The following is a 20,208-nucleotide window of genomic DNA, read 5'->3' on the forward strand; positions in this document are numbered from 1 at the left end:
TCCTTGGTGTCCTGTCTTGTCCTAGCCAATGACCAGGAACCAGGAACCAATTTAAGTTCCTGCCCAAAGTAGATGTCTCATTTCATCAGCTCTGGGAGGTGCTGGATGCCCGCGCAGGTGCTCAGCAGCCCTTCTTGCAGGGGAGGGCAGGGGCCCGGCATTGCTGGGCTGGGCTCCCTGCAGCCGCCCTTGGGCATGATGCCAGGCTGCCTGTGACCCTCTGTCCTTCCCTACTGGGCAGGGTCCTGTGTGTCAGGCCTTCAGTAGAGTCCAGGACCATGTCCTTGTGCCTCGCACCTCGAGGTCACAGTAGCCCACTGTAGTGCAGCTGGGGAGGACAGTGCTGTGTGCCGCCATCCTTCTGGAGGCCACTTCCGTGAAAGGAGGGGTGGCGGGCCCCAGGGTGACACGGAGCTGGATAACTCCAGCCCTGGAGGAGCGTAGAGCGGTGGCCGGCTTTTAGGCTGATAGTGGAGGAGCCTGCTGGGGAGGGGATGGCCATCCTTGTGGGTAGCGGAGGCACGGCCACCTGAGGGCAATCCTGGCCAGTCCTGAGAGCTGGCTCTGGCACCTCTGCCACCTGATTTGCCACATTGCTCTTGTTATTTGCTCACGGATGGATTCCCTCCTCTGTCCACCTGCCCTTCGTCTGTCCGTGTGTCTCCTCTGTCTGGGCCCTGAGGTGGCACTGTGCCTGCCCTCCTTGTCTCCAGACCCTTCCTCATTCGCCCTCTCCTTCCTTACATCGGCCTCACTGCGTCCCTTCCGCTGCAGTCTGGGCATGCAGTCCCTGCTTACGGCCTCCGTGAGATGTCCCGAGGACGCGGGCACTCCGAGATTGAGTGTCGGCACCGAGTGGAAACCCATGGACGGAGTGTCCAGCTTCCCTGGCCCCCGGGGGGCCATGCCTGGGGCTGATGGAGGAAAAACAGAAAGGAGGGGCACAGGTGCGGAGCCTGAGGTGCTGGGAACTGGGCCACCCTGGCTGGTGCCTGCAGCTTCTCCCACGGGTCCCCCCAGCCAAGATCCTGGGGGGTGCTGGCTTCTCACCCACGTCCTCTGTCCCCAGAGCCTGTGTGATTCCAGGTGGGCTCTCAGCCTGACAGAGAAACTGCCCCTGAGCAGAGGCCCAGGGTGTGGGTGGGAAGCGGAGCCGGAGGAGCCCGTGCTGCCCGACGTGCTTGTTTAAGAGTTGACATTTCGCGTGCTCTGGCACAGGAAGGTGCTGGCCGTGGAGGGTGGCACCGGGCCTGGAGGCTGGGGGCCTTGTTTCCTGTGGCAGCAGATCTGCACCCACGGCCAGGAAGGGGCTGGAGACAGCCTCCGCCTTAGGCAATGGCGGGAACAGACTCGCAGCCCCAGGTCTGGGAAAAGCATCTCGGCCCAGCTCTGATGTGAGTCCAGAACCCCCGCCCGGATCCCTGATCCCTTCGCGGGCCACTGCCAACCTTGGAGCCGAGTGCCGGAGATGACGGGGCCGCGCGCCTCATCCCCGCAGGTGTGCTGGCGGCTGGCACGGCCATTTCTTCCCACGGCCGGGTCCAGGCCTGGGACTGGGCCACTCGGCCTCGCCAGACACCTGTGCTCAGCCCAGCTTCTGCTGTCCGGTGGCCGAGTGCCCGGTGAGGGCTTTGTTTCCGATGTTGAGTGCCTCAGAGGTGCCACAGATACACGCGGGATCGGCCACACATGTCAATCTGGGCCCTGGGTCGTGGCCGAGGGCCATCCAGGAAAATCAAAGAGGCCACGGAAGCCAGTGACTTGGAAATAAGTAGCGGTCGCCTTGGACCAAGTGTGCTGGCTGTCCGTGCTGAGCCCCTTCTGCCCCCTAATAGTTCCCCGCATCCCTTGATCAGATGGCAGGATGCGGCGGAGCCGGGCTGCAGAAGTGGCATAGATAGGTGGGGGACTCAGGATCCGCAGCCCGGGTGACCAGCTGCCTTTCTGGAAACAGCCTGGAGATGGCTTCAGGACGGAGAGGAGCTCCAAGTCCCTCCCATGAGGACCCAGCTGGGCGCTGGCCGTGAGTCTCTGAGTCCCTGGGTGGTGCCCAGCGGCACACTCATTCTGCAGCAGGTTGGAGTTATTTTCTCTGCCTGAACCCCCAGGGCGCCTCGAGCTTCTAGTAACAGGGAGGCCGTCTGTGGTTTGGGGGTATGTGGAGTTCTCCAGAAGCCCTTGGCTTTGCAGGTCCGAGGGTCAGCTTCTCGCAGGCCCTCAGGACCTCTGCCATCCCTGAGCAGCCCCTGAAGGGTGGTGGGAAGGAACCTTCCAGAAGGAACGTGGGGTCCTGCTCCTCTTCCTGTGTATGGTCTCTGGGCTGATGGAAGCTGTGGTGGGAGGTGACAGCTGATGGGTCAAGGGGATAAAATTTGCCAATAGCAGTGGAGACTCGGAGGGGTGGGTCCTCTGGGGTCACTCAACAAGTTCTTGAGCTGTCAATTGCTCCTATTGCATCAAACAGCACCACGAGGGTAGTCCTGGCACGGTGGGTCTTCTGTAGCCCCCAGCTTCTGTCTGGGGACAAACACACCTCCTGTGCCACCATAAGAGAGGGTGTACTGAGAGGCAGGCTCCTGAAGCTCTGGCCACATGAGGATTGGGAGTCAGGGCCACTCATGCACAAATGGGGACCATGGCAGCCGTCAGAGGGGGCAAGCCAGGTATGCTGCTGCTGTGGCTACAAGCTGTAGCAGGCCCCCTGTCCTGAGCTGGGCCCTCAGCGCTGCGGTCAGGTCTGTGGGGGTGCAGCACGGGCAGTCATCAGAGCCCCTCCTACAAGTGCTCCCGCCACACTTCTTCCTCTCTGCTGACCCCAGTCCCTCTCGTTGCAGCTCAGCCGGCAGATCTCCTGAAGGTTCTAGATTTTCACAACTTGCCTGACGGGATAACAAAGACCACAGGTTTCTGCGCCACACGACGATCTTCCAAAGGCCCAGATGTCGCATACCGAGTCTCCAAAGACGCCCAGCTCAGTGCGCCCACCAAGCAGCTGTACCCTGGTAAGAGACGTGCGGCTGGGCGGGGACCCTGTGGACTCAGGCCTCCAGCCGGGAGTCCAGCGGAAGCCCGGTGTCCGCAGAGGCCAGCGTGGTTTCCTGGAAGCCCAGCTCGTGGACCCAGTTTGATTTCAGGATAGTGAAAGCATTATAGCCAGCCATGAGTGACCGTCACTGTCCACCACCAGAGCTGGGCAGGGAGGCCTCATCTGTGGCCTTTGCTTTCTCAGCAGGTGGGTCTCTAGACAGGCTGCCAGGTCTCCAGTGCTCCAAGGAGACGGATGGCCCCGGGGGACGAGGCTAGGAGAAAGCGTGGGGACCCAGGAAGGGAAGCGGCTACCGACAGAAGCTTAATTGGGGACAATGACATTAAGAGATACATGAATCAAACATGGTGACTCCCAGCGAGCGGCCTGAGGCCTTAATGAGAATCTGTTGCCAGCGCCAGATCTCTGCTTTTAATTACATACCCTGGGGGGAGCCTCACTAGCTGTGCCATGCGCCCTCCGCATTGTCCCTGTCACCAGCGATGGGGCAGTCATGTCATCCCCTCCCAGGCGAGTTAATTAAGCCCTCCGTCTAATCTGGACAGGTGTAAGTGGCTGGGTGATGGACACCCTCCTCAGGGCGGTGCTGGTGGCCTGACTTAGGGGAGAGAGGAATGGCCATGGCAGATAAAGTCACCTTGTGAGATGTTTTATGGTTATTAGGAGACTGTGCTCCATCTCTCTGGTGGCCTGGATGTGACCCCGACCTTGAACGGGAGTCGGGGCAGTTTTTCACAGCAGTGGTGACTGTTAACTGCGGGTCCCCACTGTGTCCTTGAAGGACACTCTTGCCGGCTGGGCTTTTGCTTCTTTTGGTCCTTTCTCCTTGTCCCTGTGCCCACAGCTCCCCCCAGCCTTCCTGAAATCCATCGTGACTTTAGAGTTTGTCCTGGGAGTCCGGGCCTTCACCTAGTGGTCATTTAGGATGAGCCTGCTCATCTGGTGGCTCTGCCAAGGTGTGGAGCCTGTGGGGAGCGTGTCCTTAGGAGCCATGCCATGAGCTCACTGTGTCTTTGCCCAGTGCCTGCTGTCCCGCCCCGTGGCCCCAGGCTTAGACGTCCTGACCTGGGAGACTGGGCCCAGGCAGAGGCCAGAGGGGGCTGACGGGGGCCCTGTGACCTGAGCTGTAGGTCGTGCCCCTACCCAGCAGCACAGGGTGACGTTGGCTTTCCGGGGCGAGTTGTGGGGGTGGGGAGGGGGCTCCCGGCCTGGCAGAGGAGCTTTGGCCAACTTTTGGTTGACTAGTAATAGTCAGGTTGAGTGGTCCCCACTAGGGCAGGTGGATGTTCAGGGGCAGTTTCTGAGGATGGAGGCCCTTCTGAAGGTCCCGAGCATTCAGTCCTGGGAGGCATACCATTGGGTTCAAGGGACACCATTGAGGTTGAGGAACACTGTTCAGTCTTGAGGGACATCACTGACCATCAGTGCAATCCGACTTCGAGGACCTCAGTGGATAGCACCTTCTGGATTCCTGGTCCTTCCTCATGACCTCTGAATAAGCGGCCATGATCCTGTGCCCTGACCTTGGGACATGCTGGCAGGAACTTGGAAGGTGCATCAGGATCGGAAGCTCTCAAAGTAGAGGTCACATGGCCCTGACGTGCTCTAGTGCCAGCCATTTCGGGTGGTCTCCCAGAGTGCCTCGTGGCTGGGACAGAGGCCCTGCCTGTAGGTGGCTGCACGGGAAGGGCTGGTTACCCTGGTGGCCGCAGCCAGGGCTGGGCCATGGACCCCTGAGTGTGTGTCTGAGAGGCAGAGAAGCCCATGGCTGGGGCTTATTTCCAGCCACCACAGGTCCCCTCAGCAGGCCTGGTGGCTGGTCCTGGGAGCCTGTGGCTGAGCTATGCAGGTACTTACAGCCTGTCCGTGTCCCCCTTGTGGTAGTCAGACCAGACAGCTGTCCACTTGCCCAACAGCTGTGCCTCATGCCTGACTCTGGTCTCTGGGGATGCACAGTGACCCGGATGGCCTTGAATTCCACCTTCTCCTGGCTGTGGGCGAGGTCCCAGGCTGACTTCTAAGGAACACCCTCCCTGCGTCACCAGCGCCTCTATCTAGCAGGCGGCAGGCCGGGGACTGGCTCTTCTCCCCAGTGCTAGGAGCTCCCTCTCCTCCTTGGGCCACTGATTAGGATCCTGAGGTCTGTTGCACTAGGGCTCAACGCCACGCTGTCAGCTGCTCCTGGCAGTTGGACTGCACAGTGTCACTGGTGAACTGGCTCAAGGACTAAAGCAGAACTGGACCCTGCTTTGGGGGGGTTGACAGACCCAAGAGGGCCTGTGGTGTTCTGCTTGTCTGTCACCCCTTGTGGTGGTCCAGGTAGCCCTGTACAGTAGGAGCTGAGGTTCCTGCTGGATGAGGCTGGCCTGTCCCTGGCTCCCCTATACGGTAGGAACTGGGGTCCCTCCTGGCCAAGGCTAGCCTGTCCCTAGCTCCCCTATACAGCAGGAGCTGGGGTCCCTCCTGGCTGAAGCTGGCCTGTGTCTGGCTCCCGTATACAGCAGGAGCTGGGGTCCCTCCTGGCTGAAGCTGGCCTGTGTCTGGCTCCCGTATACAGCAGGAGCTGGGGTCCCTCCTGGCTGAAGCTGGCCTGTGTCTGGCTCCCGTATACAGCAGGAGCTGGGGTCCCTCCTAGCCAAGGCTGGCCTGTGTCTGGCTCCCCTATACAGTAGGAGCTGGGGTCCCTCCTGGCTGAAGCTGGCCTGTGTCTGGCTCCCGTATACAGCAGGAGCTAGGGTCTCCTGGCTGAAGCTGGCCTGTCCCTGGCTCCCGTATACAGCAGGAGCTGGGGTCCCTCCTGGCCAAGGCTGGCCTGTGTCTGGCTCCCCTATACTATAGGAGTTGAGGTCCCACCCGGCTGAGAGGACGCCTTGCCCTTGGCATCTACTTGAGATAGGAGGCCATCTCTCCCATTGTGGTCCCAGGAGTGTCCTCGGAACAGGCCAGCACCAGGTTTTGATCCTCTCTCTGTTAGTGACTGGCAGTAGAGCCAGGCCCTGCAGAGGGCTGCCCCTTATCCCCTTGGGCCCAAATCTGGAAGGAGGACACAGAAGCAGAGGTTCCTTCATGTGGCCCTCCCAATGCTCATGAGCCACTGAAGCTCCAGCTCCCAGGTCCTGGCCACCTGTCCAGTGGGCCACACCCTGAGATCACTCTGTCCAGCCTCCTCCATCAGCCTGCTGTTATGCAGTTGACTTATTCGATGATTGCTGATGTACCTTCCTTGTAGAGATGTCCCTTCCTGAGGGCAGGGAACCGTCTGTCCATTGACTGTGTCTTCCTGGAGCCTGGCTCTTAGTAGGGACCAGTCAGTGCTTATTGGTGATGTGCTCAAGTGAAACCATCAATCAATACGCCAATTGGCACGGTGGCAGAGCATCTGTTAGGTCCCTGCTGCATGCCTCAGATGCTCTGGTGCTGTGGGCCTTGGCTGAAGAAGGCAGGACCTGCAGTGAGGAAGGGCCTGGCCCTCTGCTGTCCACCCCCAGCTGGGGTTTCTGGGAGAAATGCAGTAGGAACCTTGGGATCCACTTCTAGGCTGCCGATGGTCTAGATCAGAGTGTGGACGGCCAGGCTTGTGTCGTGACGAGAATGGACGGTCTTAAAGTGACAATAAATCCATTGTTATTTTGCCAGGAGAGAGATTAATGTTAGACATAAGTTATCTTTTCAGGTTTTATCTAAGCTGAGAAAATTTGTTACCGGAGAGATTTTTAAAATGGAGAAACAGCATTTTAATGAGCTGGGCAGGATGAGGTCCGTGGTCCTACACAGTATATCATGCTGGAGCAGTGGACCCTGACAGCCACCCCTCCCCACTCCAGACAGGACGGACTCTCAGGGACAAGGGGTCCTGAGTGGGATGGGAGAAGATGGCTCTGAAGTGAGGGTGAAGGCATTGCCAGCTCAGATTGCAATTGCTAAGGGCTCCCTGGACAAGGTCAGTGACCCCTTAGCTTCAGGTAAGGTGACCCCTGGCCTTTGGGGCCCACCTGCTTTTGGACCTGGGACCTGCTGCTGGCCTGGCTAGTTGGGCATTTTGGCACCTGGCCACTGGGCACAGTCTCTAATCCTCTCATGGAAACAGTGTGAGCCTGTGGCTGTGTGGTTTGGTGACCTGTGGAATCTCTCCCTTGTTGTTGAGGGTCAGCCTCAGTCATTCCTCAGTGAAACCTGCCTTTTGAAGATGACCTCACTGGCCACTGTCACCCACCCACTGGAGCTGCCCCAACACTGTGGCCCAGGGGCCCTGGGGTAGCGGGCCATGGCGCTGGACTCAGCAGATGGACCTGTGTGTATGGCTCTTTGTGGATGCCTCCCCCCTGCTATCCCAGAGGCCTGAGGACCAGCAGCAAGGGATCCAAGACCCTCTGGGCGGGCTCCTCCACCCGCCAGGTGCCATCTCATTCCAGTCTTTAGGACCCCGCTGGTTTCACTGGAGTAGCTGTGGCCTCTCACGAGATCTCTGCCTGTGTCCTAGCGTGGAAGTGCAGGCTGCAGCAGGCCAGGTCTCCTCCACCCCCTCTGGAGTCTTAGAACACTAGGGTGTGGCCACCACCTCTGATGTCACTTACCCCACCACTGGACACCTGCAGTGCCTTATTCCATCAGCAGAGGGAGCCCACAGATAGCTTTGTGTTGGAGCTGCTGCTGGTCCAGCTGTGCCACCCAGCAGTGGCCTCTGGCCGTCTGGGCCATCTGGTTGACCTGCTCCATTTCTACAGAATGGTGGGGCTGGCAGTGGAGCCTGGTCTGCTCCAAGCCTGTAAGCCTGACTCTTGTCCTTTCTGGTGTAATGAAGGATGAGGTGGCTCAGGCAGGTCCTCATCCCTCTTTTTCAGCCAGTGTCCCTGCTGGCACCTCAGTGTGCACAGCTGTCTCTGTGGGGTCTGGGCACACTGATCTGGGGCACTTCCGGCTGACTCCACCATGTATTAGCCAGCTGCGTGCCGTACAGCAGCCCTGGGCTCTCAGCAGGACTACAGATTGCACCAGCGAGGGCATTCTGGCTCCTTCTCCAGGGTTGACAGAGAGGAGGCCGAGATTCCCAGCCTGCTGCGGGCTCAAGGCAGTGAAGCCAGTGGGTTTGGACACCCAGGGACCTCTGGGTCTGGCTTAATGAACTCAGGTTGCTTCTGCTTCCTGTTATGAGGGACATCTCCTCCTGTCAACATAGTAGGGATTTGTATTTGAAAATTTAAATTTTGGATTTGAAGTCTTTTGACTTCTTTCTATTTTCTCCTTGTTTTGCACATTAACCAGGAAATCTGGAAAAGCACAGTTCCAGCTACAGCCCCTGCCTATGGCCTGTCCCTTCTCCAGCCCCCTACTTCCCCTCCGTGGTGGATGCTGGGTGTGCTTAGACACTACAGAGGACAGAGATGCGGAGGCAGCATGTGCCTGCGGCTGCTCATGGTCTGGGAGGTTCCAATTAGGATCTATCCACAGGTTCCCGAGGTGCAGGAGCTAAGGAGAGGGCACCGAGGCTGCCTGCTGGAGGACCAGTTGGCCTCCTGGAGGAGCTTGCGTTTGAAGTAGAGGGCAGCTTGGCCATGTGGCACTGAAGGGCCGCAGGAGCAGTTCAGTCGAAGGGCAGCTGTGCAGCCCTGGCTGTTTGGCACCGCAGGCAGCAGCAGTGTCCGATCCCTGAGTCCGTCTGTTTGCACACAGCCGTGGGAGGCAGGGCGGGGGCTCCCGGCGGCTCTCTCACTCTGTCCTCTGTTCCAGCGTCTGCGTTCCCTGAGGACTTCTCCATCCTGACCACTGTGAGAGCCAAGAAAGGCAGCCAGGCCTTCCTGGTGTCCATCTACAACGAGCAGGGCATTCAGCAGGTGGGCCTGGAGATGGGCCGCTCTCCCGTCTTCCTCTATGAGGACCACACAGGGAAGCCTGGGCCGGAGGACTACCCCCTCTTCAGGGGCATCAACCTGTCGGATGGCAAGTAAGTGGCACAGGGGTGACCTGTTGGAGTGGGGAGCAGGCTCCCTGACCTGCTGGCTGGCTGGGGCGCTGCAGCAGGGGTGCAGTCACTAGCAGGAGATGGCACTGAGCTCAGAGACCTGAGGCTGAGTGGACTTGGCTTATGCTCTAGGGCTTTGGGGGTCCTGGCTCCTCCCTGGGCCTCATTTCCCCTTGTAAACCCACTAACTATATCAGATGCTGGCCTCCTGGATGAGAGGGATGTGGGGTTGTGTCATTACACCATCTCCTTCAGAAAGGGCTTCAGTGTCCTTCCCAGACATTGAAACCCTCGTCGTGGAGCCATGATCTAGAACACAGTTGAGACCTGCCAGATCCTGTTGGCGGCACACCAACCCTGGTGGCTTGAAAGCCAGCCAGCCCTTGTGGATGTGTCTGGGGCTGAGTGACAACCTGGGAGGATCTTCGGGATGTGACCTCAGTGTTCTCCTTGGGACTCGTGTGCAGATCTGTTGGGCCCATCACTCCTGTCAGATGCAGTGGCTCTGCAGCAGCCCGCGGTTTCTCGTGGGTTCAGTGGCCACACTGAGGCTGGTACTCTCATGCTAACATGTGACTGGGACTGCGGCCTCCCTGCGGCTTCTGCTGCGGGGTGCGACAGTGCTGCAGGCCAGCCTGCTCGGAGCCTCCACACCTGCCCTGAGCTCTCCATGCTCCTCCCTCTCGGGTGCCCCAGGAACCTAGGGGGTTTGGATAACTCTGAGAGAGGAGGGTTTGGGGCTCTTCGGGCTGAGTTGACCTCATGGTGGCACATGGAGGCACAGGGATTCCTACCCAAGCTTATGGCCCCACAGGCTGAACCGCAGCCTGCTGTGACAGTGAGGGAAGGGGCGCTCTGGGCCTGGAGCACTCTGCATGGACAGCCCCCAACACAAGCGGTAAAGCCTGTGTTGCTTCTTTGCAGGTGGCACAGAATTGCTCTCAGCGTCCACAAGAAAAATGTCACCTTGATCCTCGACTGTAAAAAGAAGACCACCAAGTTCCTTGACCGCAGTGACCACCCCATGGTGGATGTCAACGGCATTATCGTGTTTGGTACCCGAATCCTGGATGAGGAAGTGTTTGAGGTAAGCTTGGGGGTCCAGTGGTCCCCGTGCCCCCTGGGGTGTGTGCCGTGAAGTGCTAGCTCCTCACTAGAGCCGTGGGAGCCTGTCTCGTGGCTGGGGACTGGCTGGCCTCCTGTGTGGTCAGTTTTTGAGGCCTCTGTTGCAGCCCCAAGGGATGCCTGTACCCTGCAGGCAGGGTGGCCAGTCAGGCTGCCTGTGCAGGCCATGTGGGGACAGCAGTGACTGTCTCACCTGAGGGCCTGATTGCATCTCCAGGACCCCATCTTGGCTGGATGGACCTGAGGTTCTGGAGGCACGGCCTGCTGCCTTCTGATGTCCAGGGGCCATGCTGGGAAGCGGAAGCACCCTCTGAGTGCACTGGGAGATCAGGTTGGCATATGCTGGCTCCATTCAGGGTTCCAGTGGCCTGTGGAGCCTGCTTTGCTGGGGATGCTTTAGAGACAGGGCCAGAGGCTGAGCGCCAGCCGTGGGGCCCTGACCTCAGTGTGGAGTCCTAGATTGGGGTTCATCATGATGTAGCCATGGAACCTGCCCTTGGCCAGGTTGGTTCAGAGTCTTTCAGGTCCAGGTGGGGGCCACAGAATCAGGTGGAACCTCTGAAGGTCCAGATCCCAGGACCCCAAGGCCACCCCAGCAGGCTGGGGCAGCACTTGGAATCTGTCACGGACCAAACCCCTCTGCTGGGCTGGGCTCCTTTCTTTTTACGTGACTTGGTGTTGCAGAGATTTGGAGGCACCAAGGGCGCCATGGCTGGAGTGTGTTTGGATCCTCTGGGTTAGATGGTCTCTGAGAGCTATCTCAGCCCCTGGACTTCCTCCCCAGGGCCCCAGAGCCCCAGAGACAGGACAGAATGGGGTGGTGTTCCCCAAATTCCCGAGAGCCAGTGCAAACTCTCTGAACCTGCTCACCCACATAGCTGCATGTGTGCCCACCTGGGTCTGTCCAGCAGTCTCATGGCTGAGTGGGGTCCAGGGCAGTGTCTTTTCGAGGACTTCGGGCCTTCCAAGCCAGAGCTGGTGTGGACAGTCCTGGGGCTCTGAGGGCAGGAGCAGGTGTGGCAGTGCATGCTCCTGTCTGTGCCCATGCCCGTGTGGACGGTGTCTGTTGGTGGAGGGGAGGACAGGAGAGGAGCCTGCCACTGCCCACATGAGGAGCGTCATCTTGCTGTGATGCCACAGCATAGCACAACAGTGAGCCCAGGTCAGCAGACAGCTGGCCCAGGAGCCCCTGGCTGGACTCAGCTCTTGAGGTGTCGGGTGTGGGCCTCGGCTGCGGCCTGTTCTCAGCTTCTCCCTCTGTGAAGTGGAGACGTAGCTGTGGCTGCTGCCAGACCTTGGCTAGAATCACATGGGGTCAGAGGCACGGCCCCCAGGTAGTAGGTGCTTTATGACGCCGGCTCTCACGCTCTGGGTGCTGTCCAGAGTTGGCAGGAAGGTGGGACAGAGCCCTGTGGTCCAGGGTGACCAGTGGCATGGGCCCCAGGACAAGGGCAGAGCCGTGTGTGAGGCGGGCCTGCTAGACCCAGCTGCCCTTCTGGGGGCCAGGCCTCCAGGCTGCAGCAGCCCAGGGGCTCTTGGGGCTGGCCAGCAATGACAAATCAAGTGTGTTATGGAGGCACACCCTCTGGGAGACTTCCGACCGGGCTTGTCCTGGGATGAACTGCAGGACATCTGGGGCTGTCCTCAGCTAGGCGGTGGCCTCCGGGGTGTTCAGGGGGCTGGTGTTGAGAGGTGGCATGGGGGTTGCATGGCTGTTTTTACCTCTTGGCTGGTGGGGGGTCTGGCCAAGCAGTGGCACTGGGAGCTTCAGGACATTTTTGCACAGTGTGATTGACAGCAACGGGGCATGCACTCCGGCTCTGCTCAGCCCTGGGAGCCAGGCGGCTGCTTCTGCTGCTGTCCTTATATCTGTCGACCAGAATCCGCCTCTGGGAGCCCCCTGAGGCTGGGCGGAGGCATCGGGTGTGAGCCAACCTCCAGTGTTTCTGCGCTGTGTGCTGTTGTTCTGGGGCCTGTGTGTGCTCCTAGTGTGCCTTCACTATAAAGTTTCAAGGAAATCCTTTTTCTCACTTTAAGAAATGATTGGGACCCTGACGCAGGTGCTGCTAACCTGAGCTCGCTGGGCATGTTGGGAAGCGTGAAGGTGTAGAGGCTGGGGGAGCAGTGAGTGAGGGGGGCCGGCCTGGGCCCCAGCCATGAGAGGGCCACTGAGTTCTCCAACCTGAGACCCAGTTTCCCCATCTGTGAGAGGAGGACAGTAGCTGTGCCCTTCCTGTGTGTGTGTGAGGCGTGTGCAGGAATCAACCCAGGAAGCGTGCATCCCGTGGCTTCCCTCTTTGTGTTGTCAGAGTGAAAACAACTTTTAATATTCAAAAACAAACGGATCTTGAAAGAAGAACCCAGCTTCCTCCTCGGGTTTGTTCTTCCAAGGAACAGGCCGGTCTCTCCCGGCAGCTCTGGTGGAATGGCAGGCCACAGACGCACCCTGGGTTCCGTGCCTCCGGCGACCCCTGCCCTCCTGTTGTGGGAGTGTGATTGAGTGCCAGGGGCTGCCTCCCTCTGTGAGGGAGCCCCGCTGACCACAGGCTGTGAACGTCTGAGGGCGGTTTTCCCAGCCCTGGGTTTCCTGGCTGTTGGCTGGGTTCGCAGCGGGAAATTGGACCTGTGTTCCTTAATGAGGACCGTGGAGCGCAGCGGAGCCGCAGCACCGGGACTTAACACGGTAACGATGAGGCGGGCGAGCTGGCCTCGTGGTCTCGGCCGCCTTTGGCCTGGGTACAAGTGAAACTGAATTTTTATTTTTCTTGAAATAAAAGGGAGTTTAACTCTTGGCTTTCCAAAAGCCTCCCAATAAGGACACTTCCCATTTTAGCCAGTTAGCCTTTCTAGAATCTCTTTTTCCTGCAGCCACCGTCTTCCCTGTAATATGGCTTCTGCTCATTGCAAGCCAGCTTGTCCTGGGGTCTGCGGAGCTCTGGGCAACCAGGGAGTTCAGGGGTAACAGGCTGGTGGGGTAACACTGTGCTGGAGGGTGCTGGCTGAGCCCTGTGCCCGTGCTGCCTCAGATGGGGGCTTGCCGAACCCGAGAGCTTGTTTGGGGCCCCAGGGATTTTTATGGGTGGCTTTGTCCAAAATGAAGTCCTGGAAGGAGAGAGCCGGGGACAGAGACTCTCAGGGCCGAGGTGAATGCTTCTTCTGCAGTGCAGAGCCCAGATTTATTTTTATACTTTTTAATTTATTTTTGGCCCTGGGGATGGAACCCAAGGGTGCTTAACCCCTGAGCTGTGTCTCCAGCCCTTTTTACTTTTGATTTTGAGACAGGGTCTTCCTGAGTTGCTTAGGGCCTCTCTGAGATGCTGAGGCTGGCCTTGAACTCGTGACCCTCCTGCCTCAGCCTCCTGAGTCATTGGGATTACAGATATGTGCCACTCTGTCTGGCCAGAGTCCAGCTTTAGCTCATTGGCCCTGCACAGTGGGCTCCCTGGCACAGGTGCTGGGCCCAGGTGTGTGGCCTTGGCAGGTGTCCACAGCTTGTCTTCCTTGGGCCCTGGCTGCCTATCTGGCTGAGTCTGAGATCAGCCCAGCTGTGAAGGCAAGGTGGGTGCTTCAGTCCCCTGAGAGATGCCAGAGAGGAGGCCAAGTATGTAAGAGATGACAGCTCCGGGGCCCACAGCCTCCATTCTGCCTCCCGTGCTGAAGACTCTGACCCCGGGGTCTGCATCTGTATAATGGTGTGGTGGGGCTTGTGGGGTCGTGGGGTGGTGTGGAGACTATAAAATGCCGGCCCCTTCGAGGGCCGAGTGAGCCACACTGACCTGTGCTCTTGGTGGCCGGAACTGGCATCTGTCTTTATCTTGGCCTTTCTGCTCAACCTGAGTGTGGTGTTGCGAGACCGTCTTCAGAAGAGGACCCTGGCTCTCCAAGGATGGAGCCCTGTGGCCACAGCCCACCTAGTTCTGGGCCAGACCCCCTGGGGAATGAACTGGTGAGGGTAAGGCCAGGCGGAGCCCTCTTGCCAGGCCTCATGGCCCTGGGAGCAGGGGTCTTGCTGCCCTTGCATGGCTGGGTGCTGGCACCTCAGGCTGAGTAACTGTCAGAGGTCACCCATTGATACGGCAGCAGAAAGGGACTCGCGACATGCTCCTCTTCAGCCAGGGTGGAATCCAGGGCCGAGCCAGCATGTGGGCCCAGTTGCCCTGGCGGTGCCTGGTCTCTGGTCTTGGTCTGGGCCTTGGCACTCTGCTCCGTGGCCCTGCCTAGGAGGACTTTGGAGGCCTGGAACCTTCCAGGAAGGGCTGGAAGGCTGTTTGGGGGGTGGGGCTTCCGAGCTGTCCTCCTGTTGTGACAGTAGCTCTGACCTGCTGAGCTCTCCCTCTCCAGCACCCTCAAAGCCTGGGTTAGGATATGGAGCTACTGGGCTGCTGACAACCCACCACGGACACCCTCCTGAGCCCCAGCAGGTCTGTGGGCCTGGGGCCACCAGCATTCCCAAGGGAAGGGTGGGCAAGGGGTGTGGGGAGTGAGGCAGGGCTTGTGCCCTCAGCTTTAGGGTCCTGTGGTGGAAGGACCCTCCTGGGCTGCACCGTGAGGAGCATGGCCCGGTGGCCAGCTAGCGAGTTCTGGGCAGGGAGCCAGGGTGCTTTTAAGCTGCTGATGGTTTCAGGGGCAACAGGACCAAACAGACCGTAAACTCGAGCCCTCGCTGTGAGCCTCGGGTGCCGCTGGAAAAGGGATGGTGTCAGATCTAAGCGGCCAGCGGTCCCCCTGCCTGCCGCCTCACCGTAGCCTGGGACAAGCCAAGCGGTTGACCTAATCCTGATTCCGTTTTCCAGGAGCCTCTCTTTTCCACTGACATGTTCTTTCCTGGAATCCCGTGCTGGCAGGAGGGAATGGGGCCTCTGCTGGGGAGGCCCTTCTTGGCCTTCCCGAGGAGGCCTGGACTCCTTTCCATGAGCAGGGTGCCATCCTCCACCGTGAGTGGGTGGTAACCAGGTCCCTGGGGAGATGGCACTGGGTGTGGCTTTAGACCCAGGTCCAAGCCCCAGGTCCTGCTCCCCAGGCTGTGACCCCTCTGAGCCTGTAGATGCTCCCAGGAACCCTGCTGCCAGTCGCTTGCTGGCTGAGGGCCTCCCTGTAGGCCTGTGCTAGACCTGGGGACATGGCCTGTGGGCACTCATCTCAGGCTGCTCTCAGTCCAGTGGGGCTCACGGGCTGATGGGCAGGTAGCGGGTGGCAGGGAGGGCTGAAGACCGCAGGCCATCATAGCACACAGGAGGGGTGTGCTGGGACTGTAGAGCCACCAGCCTGGGCCCAGAGAAGCTCTCATGTGTTTGCAGTGTCCTGGCAGCAGTGTCCCTTGGTGGGGGCGGCTGTGTGCATTCGCAGCATGCTCCCACTGGGCTCCTAGTTCTGGCATCCATCAGCCTCCCGGTGGCTTTGGCCACGTGACCGACCCGCCGTCTGTCGAGAGGAGCTGTGGGGCCTGGGGTGCTTCCTTTGCCAAGGCTGACGGGGCTCCTCGGCAGGGCTGCCGGGCCCACTTGATGTCAGCCCAGCAGGCAACAGGTGGGCTCAGGGAGGAAGCTGCCACTGGCAGGCAGCTCTGTGGCCCCTGTCACTGTCCCCACCAGTCAATGGCATTGATAGGTCAGGTGTCCCACTGCAGGGACCCTGGGGTGGCTTGTGCAGGTAGTCCCTGCCTGAGCCCTGCCTGAGCCCTGCTTCTGCAACGTGGCTGTGGTGGCTGTGTCGAGCAGCCCCCCCAGAGGGTACCCATGCCCAGTACTGCAGAGACCCCTGTTAGCAGAGCTCTCTGTGCCAGTCCAGGCCTGTTATCCCTGATAGAAGGAAGCTTCCAGAACTAAGTCACAGGCGCAGAGCCCAACAAGGGAACTCAAACTCAGGCTTCCCAGCGTGTATCCTAGTGGGGTGGAGTGGAGGGCAGCTCACACCCACCCAGGTGAGCAGGGCACCTGTGCTGTCTGAGGGAGCCACACTGGCTGCTTCGGGCCACCTGCACAGCATGGAGTCTAGGGTGGAGTCAGGGGCGGAGCCTCCCGTGCCCTGTAAGGCCTGGGGTGTGTGTGCAGCACTCTCCTGGGGCTGCCCAGCATGCTGTCATACGAGGTGGCAAAGCAAGGAGTCTGTCTGTCCTCTCCCTGTCCAGAAGGCTGCAGTGCAGGACCAAGGAGCTGTAGGGCGCAGGGTCCAGGAGCTCATCTGAGGGGGAGAAGCAGGCTCACACTAAACCTAGGATATTCCCCATTTCAAAGTCCGTGGCTTAACTCCATCTGCAGGGATCCCACGGACAAATAAGAGACCTCCCAGGGTTCCATGGATGCACCTTTTTGGAGCCCCCGTTTCACCCACATTCCCAAGCTTGTCTGGAAAAGGGGTGTTCTCCCACGAGTCCCCATAGAGCATGGGTATGTGCAAGTGAGTCTCGGGCGGGAGTGTTAGATTGGTTTCCAGTCCTTGCTCTCACCAGGGGCAGAGGCCGTGGCAGGGCACATGCTTCTTGCAGGGCAGTCGGGCAGCCCTGTGTGCGGCTCCCAGGCCTGGCGGCATGGCCAGTATGCAGGTGACTCGGAGGTGTGACTTCATCTCTGGCTCTGGCCCAGGAAGGGCGGGCGCTGGGGAGCAGGCTGCAACCCGGCCTGATGCAGGTGGCTGGCAGCTGGCCAGTCAAGGTCCATTGGCCCTGCTCAGTGCTCTGTTGAGTGGGGTCTCTGGCAGCCCCCCAGGTGGGAGGGCTGTACTGCAGGCACCGGTAAAGAGGGGTCCAGAGAGGCCCACAGAGCTGTGCTGGGATCGGGCCCACCAAGGCTTCAGGTTTGTTCCGTGGAAAATCTGAGCAGCGGGGCCGTCTCCCAGCTGGAGAGGGCTGACGTAATGTTGGAAGCCCAGCCTCATCCAATGACATCATGCTGGGCAGATGGTGGACACTCTGACCTGGGTCCCCCGAGAGGCTGGGTAGAGGCTCCTGGAAGGGGCTCCTCAGTGCTGTGGAGGGACCAGGATAGGCAGGGCCACGTTGGAGGAGGGACAGAGGAGCAGTGTGTCACCTGCAGGAGAGGGCACTACGGTCAAGGAGCCCACCAGAGCCTAGGAGCTGCTGCTGGCAGCTGATGGTGAGGGGGTCCTGCCACGAGTATCTGTAGTGCAGGGCCCAGGTGTGCCATGGCGGGCTGCGCTCAGGGCCGGCCTCCCCTTGCCGTTTGTGTGGCCTTGGTTGGCCTCAGCTAGAGAGTGGGCACTAAGGTCGGGTGCGCATGGGAGAGAGAGAGCTGGCGGGCCATGTTCTGGGGTCCCACCAGGAGCCAGCAGACACAGGCCCTGCTGCCCCTCAGTTAGGTCACACCAGTCTCTTCTGACCAATTGTGGCGGCCGGGCTGCCACTGTGGCCATCTGCAGCAGCAGCAGTGTTCCCGTCCTGTGGACGGCGGGGAGGCCGAGGGGTGCAGGGTCCAGGAGCTCATTGAGAGGGAGAAGTAGGAACTGAAATGGCACTGGAAGGGCCTGACTGTTGGGTGTAGATGGTGTGCAATGGGCATGGGGGCAGGAGGAGCTCCTGACGCTGGCCGAGGCCCTCACGTGACTGTGGCCCCAGGTGGGAGTTGCCCACTCGGCCCGTTCTTGCCTCAAGAGAAGCAGCAGTCCGGGCTGTGGAGGCCCAGGGCTGCCCAGCTGAGCCCTGTGGGTGTGGGCTGGGGCGTTTTGCTGAGGAGTCGTGTGGAGTGAGTTTTTTGGAGTCTGTGATTTATTTCCCCTCTGAATCTCCATCTCTGAACACCTGGAGCGTCCATCTCCTTGCACACTCTGGATTGGCTTTGAAGCTCTCCTCGAAGCTGGGAAGGACTGGCATTCCCTGGGGCTGTCTTGTCCACTCTGTACCTTCAGGAGCCCAGGCCCTAGGCAGGAGCTGGGGTGGCTGCAGTAACCACCATGGGTTCAGGCAATCCAGGGCTCTGAGACAGAGGCACAGAGAGCTCAGGCTTCCTGCCCAGTTCACACAGCTGGGAATGGCAGGGTGAGAAATTGGAGCCCAGGGCTGGGTCCTCCTGGGCAGTGAAGTGACAGGTTCTCTGTAGAGTTGAGTCCCTTTCTTCTCATGCCCAGACCCCTTCCTGCCTCCAGCCAGCACCTGCCTGCTCCCACTTCAGTGGACGCTTGCTTGCCCATCCTCAGCCCTTCCTGGGCTCCGAGGCCTGCAGGTGCCAGCAGTGGGACTCCTTTCCCTGCTCTTCTCCTTCCTGTCCCCTTCCTCTCCACCTCCTTTCTGCCTTTTCTGACCTTCCTCTGTTCTCCCTCCTTACTGTCTGCCTGTGTTTCCTGTCCCCTTCTCCCCTGCTCCTTTCTTGCCTGTTCTCCCTCTCTCCCTCCTCCTTGTTCTCCTTCCTTCCTCACTTCCTGTCCCCTCTTCCTCCTGCCCCTCCTGTTCTTGTCCCCCCTTCTTCCTGTTCTCCCTCCTTCCTGTCCCTCCTATTCTTGTCCCCCCTTTTTGTTCTCCCTCTTTCCTGTTTCCTCTTCCTCCTGCCCCTCTTATTTTGTCCTCCCTTCTTCCTGTTTTCCCTCCTTCCTGTTCCCTCTCATTCTTGTCCCCCCTTCTTTCTGTTCTCCCTCTTTCCTGTCCCTTCTCATTCTTGTCTCCCCTGCTTTCTCTTCCCTCTCCTTCCTGTTCCCCCTTCTTCCTGTTTCCTCCTTTCTGTCCCTTCCTTCCTGCCCCACTCCCTGGTGTTCCCACCTTTACCTTGGGTCACGGCCCCATGTTCAGAGGCCTCCTTTTTGTTCTCCACTGGGATCTCCTTGACTGTGAGGACCATGCCTCCCCAGGACCCCTACTCAGGCCCTTCCAGGTTTGGCCACAGCTCTGTAGGGTGACTAGGCAGCAGCCAGGACTTGAGGGTGCTGTGGTGACTCGTCCCTCTGAAGGCCCAGGGCAGCTGCGGGGTCTGCTTCCCCCAGAGCCCTGCCTGGACACCATGGTGCGTTGGAGCTGCTTCTCCAGCGCTGGACATGCAGGTTCTCCCACAAGCTAGCTACACTGCCACCCCCATTCTGCCTCTAAGAGACTCATGGCCTTCCTAGCCAGCACCTCTGCCTGCGCTGTGGGTTGAGTGCTCCAGGCGCTGGTGGACAGAGGGCCCTGGGTGCCTCACAGGTGTGAGCGGCAGCACACAGGAGCCTGGCCTCAACCCCGCTGCCTTGTAGGGATGTGTGCACTGTGTGTGGAGGTGAGGCTCCCTCTGATGGTGGCTGGCGTGTGGACACAGGAGGAGTGGGGTCATCTCTGTCATGTGCCGCCAGGCCATCTGCTGGTTGACAGGAGCGGGACCCAGGAGCACCTTCCAGGCCAGCCCTGTGTTCTGGAAGCACGAATGGGAACCGCTGCCCTTGGGTTTAAAGCAGCCAAATGCATAAGTGCAGGATGAGACGTGGCAGCCGGAGCCTGAGGGGAAGGCGTGGGGTTTGTGGGTGGCAGTCCAGGAACGTGCACTGTCACAATGACACCGGGAACAGGCAGGTGGCATGATCCTGGTTGTAGAAACCATGCAGAGCAGGGCCAAGGACTAGGGGTCTGAGGAGGTCAGAGAAGGAGGGTGGAGGAGCTGTGGGCAGCAGGGGATGAGGCCCAGAGAGGACACCTCCTCCTCCCTGGTGCCTCCCTTGACCCCCCAGGCAGCATTAGTTACTTTGTCACTTGTGCTGCCTTCCAGTCAAGCACAAAGCGCCGTTTTCTTCTCCCTTGTGGCTTGTAGTCAGGACGCCAGTTTATCCACCTGGTGTCCCTAGGGACTCATGGGAGTGTGTCAGAATGCTGGTTGACAGAATGATGGGTGAGTGCCCGTGGTGCCTTACTGTGGCCTTCATGCTGTGGGGGCATTCGCATGAGTCAGTGAGCCTTCGTCAGGTTGAGTGCTGTGGTTAGTGGGGGTGAGGGGGGAGGCTGGGCCTGGTGGTGGTGGAAATGATGGTAGTGAGTGTGATGGTGGTGATTGTGGTGTGTGTCTGCTGCCGCTGCTGCTGGTGGTGATGATGGTGCTGTTGTTCTGGAGAGGATAATACTGTTGATGGTGATGATGGTCATGGTGATGGCAGCGATGGTGGTGGTATAGTT

At 59.7% G+C, this 20,208-nt stretch overlaps 1 protein-coding gene across 3 annotated transcripts in view; it reads left to right on the plus strand.

Annotated features, from left to right (window-relative positions):
• The window catches only part of Col5a1 (collagen type V alpha 1 chain), a 121,534-nt gene that overhangs the window by 14,449 nt on the left and 86,877 nt on the right, over nt 1–20,208 (plus strand). For 2 of the 3 annotated variants that reach the window (XM_078048642.1, XM_078048643.1), the window contains exons 2-4: nt 2,835–3,002; nt 8,774–8,987; nt 9,930–10,092. In XM_078048642.1, coding sequence (XP_077904768.1) covers nt 2,835–3,002; nt 8,774–8,987; nt 9,930–10,092 — 545 coding nt within the window. Of the gene's footprint in view, nt 1–2,834; nt 3,003–8,773; nt 8,988–9,929; nt 10,093–12,750; nt 12,814–20,208 lie in introns of those variants that run through there. The other variant, XM_078048644.1, reaches the window with a different exon arrangement.

This window comes from Ictidomys tridecemlineatus, chromosome 4 (assembly GCF_052094955.1).
Source record: "Ictidomys tridecemlineatus isolate mIctTri1 chromosome 4, mIctTri1.hap1, whole genome shotgun sequence".
NCBI classification, from domain to species: Eukaryota; Metazoa; Chordata; class Mammalia; order Rodentia; family Sciuridae; genus Ictidomys; species Ictidomys tridecemlineatus.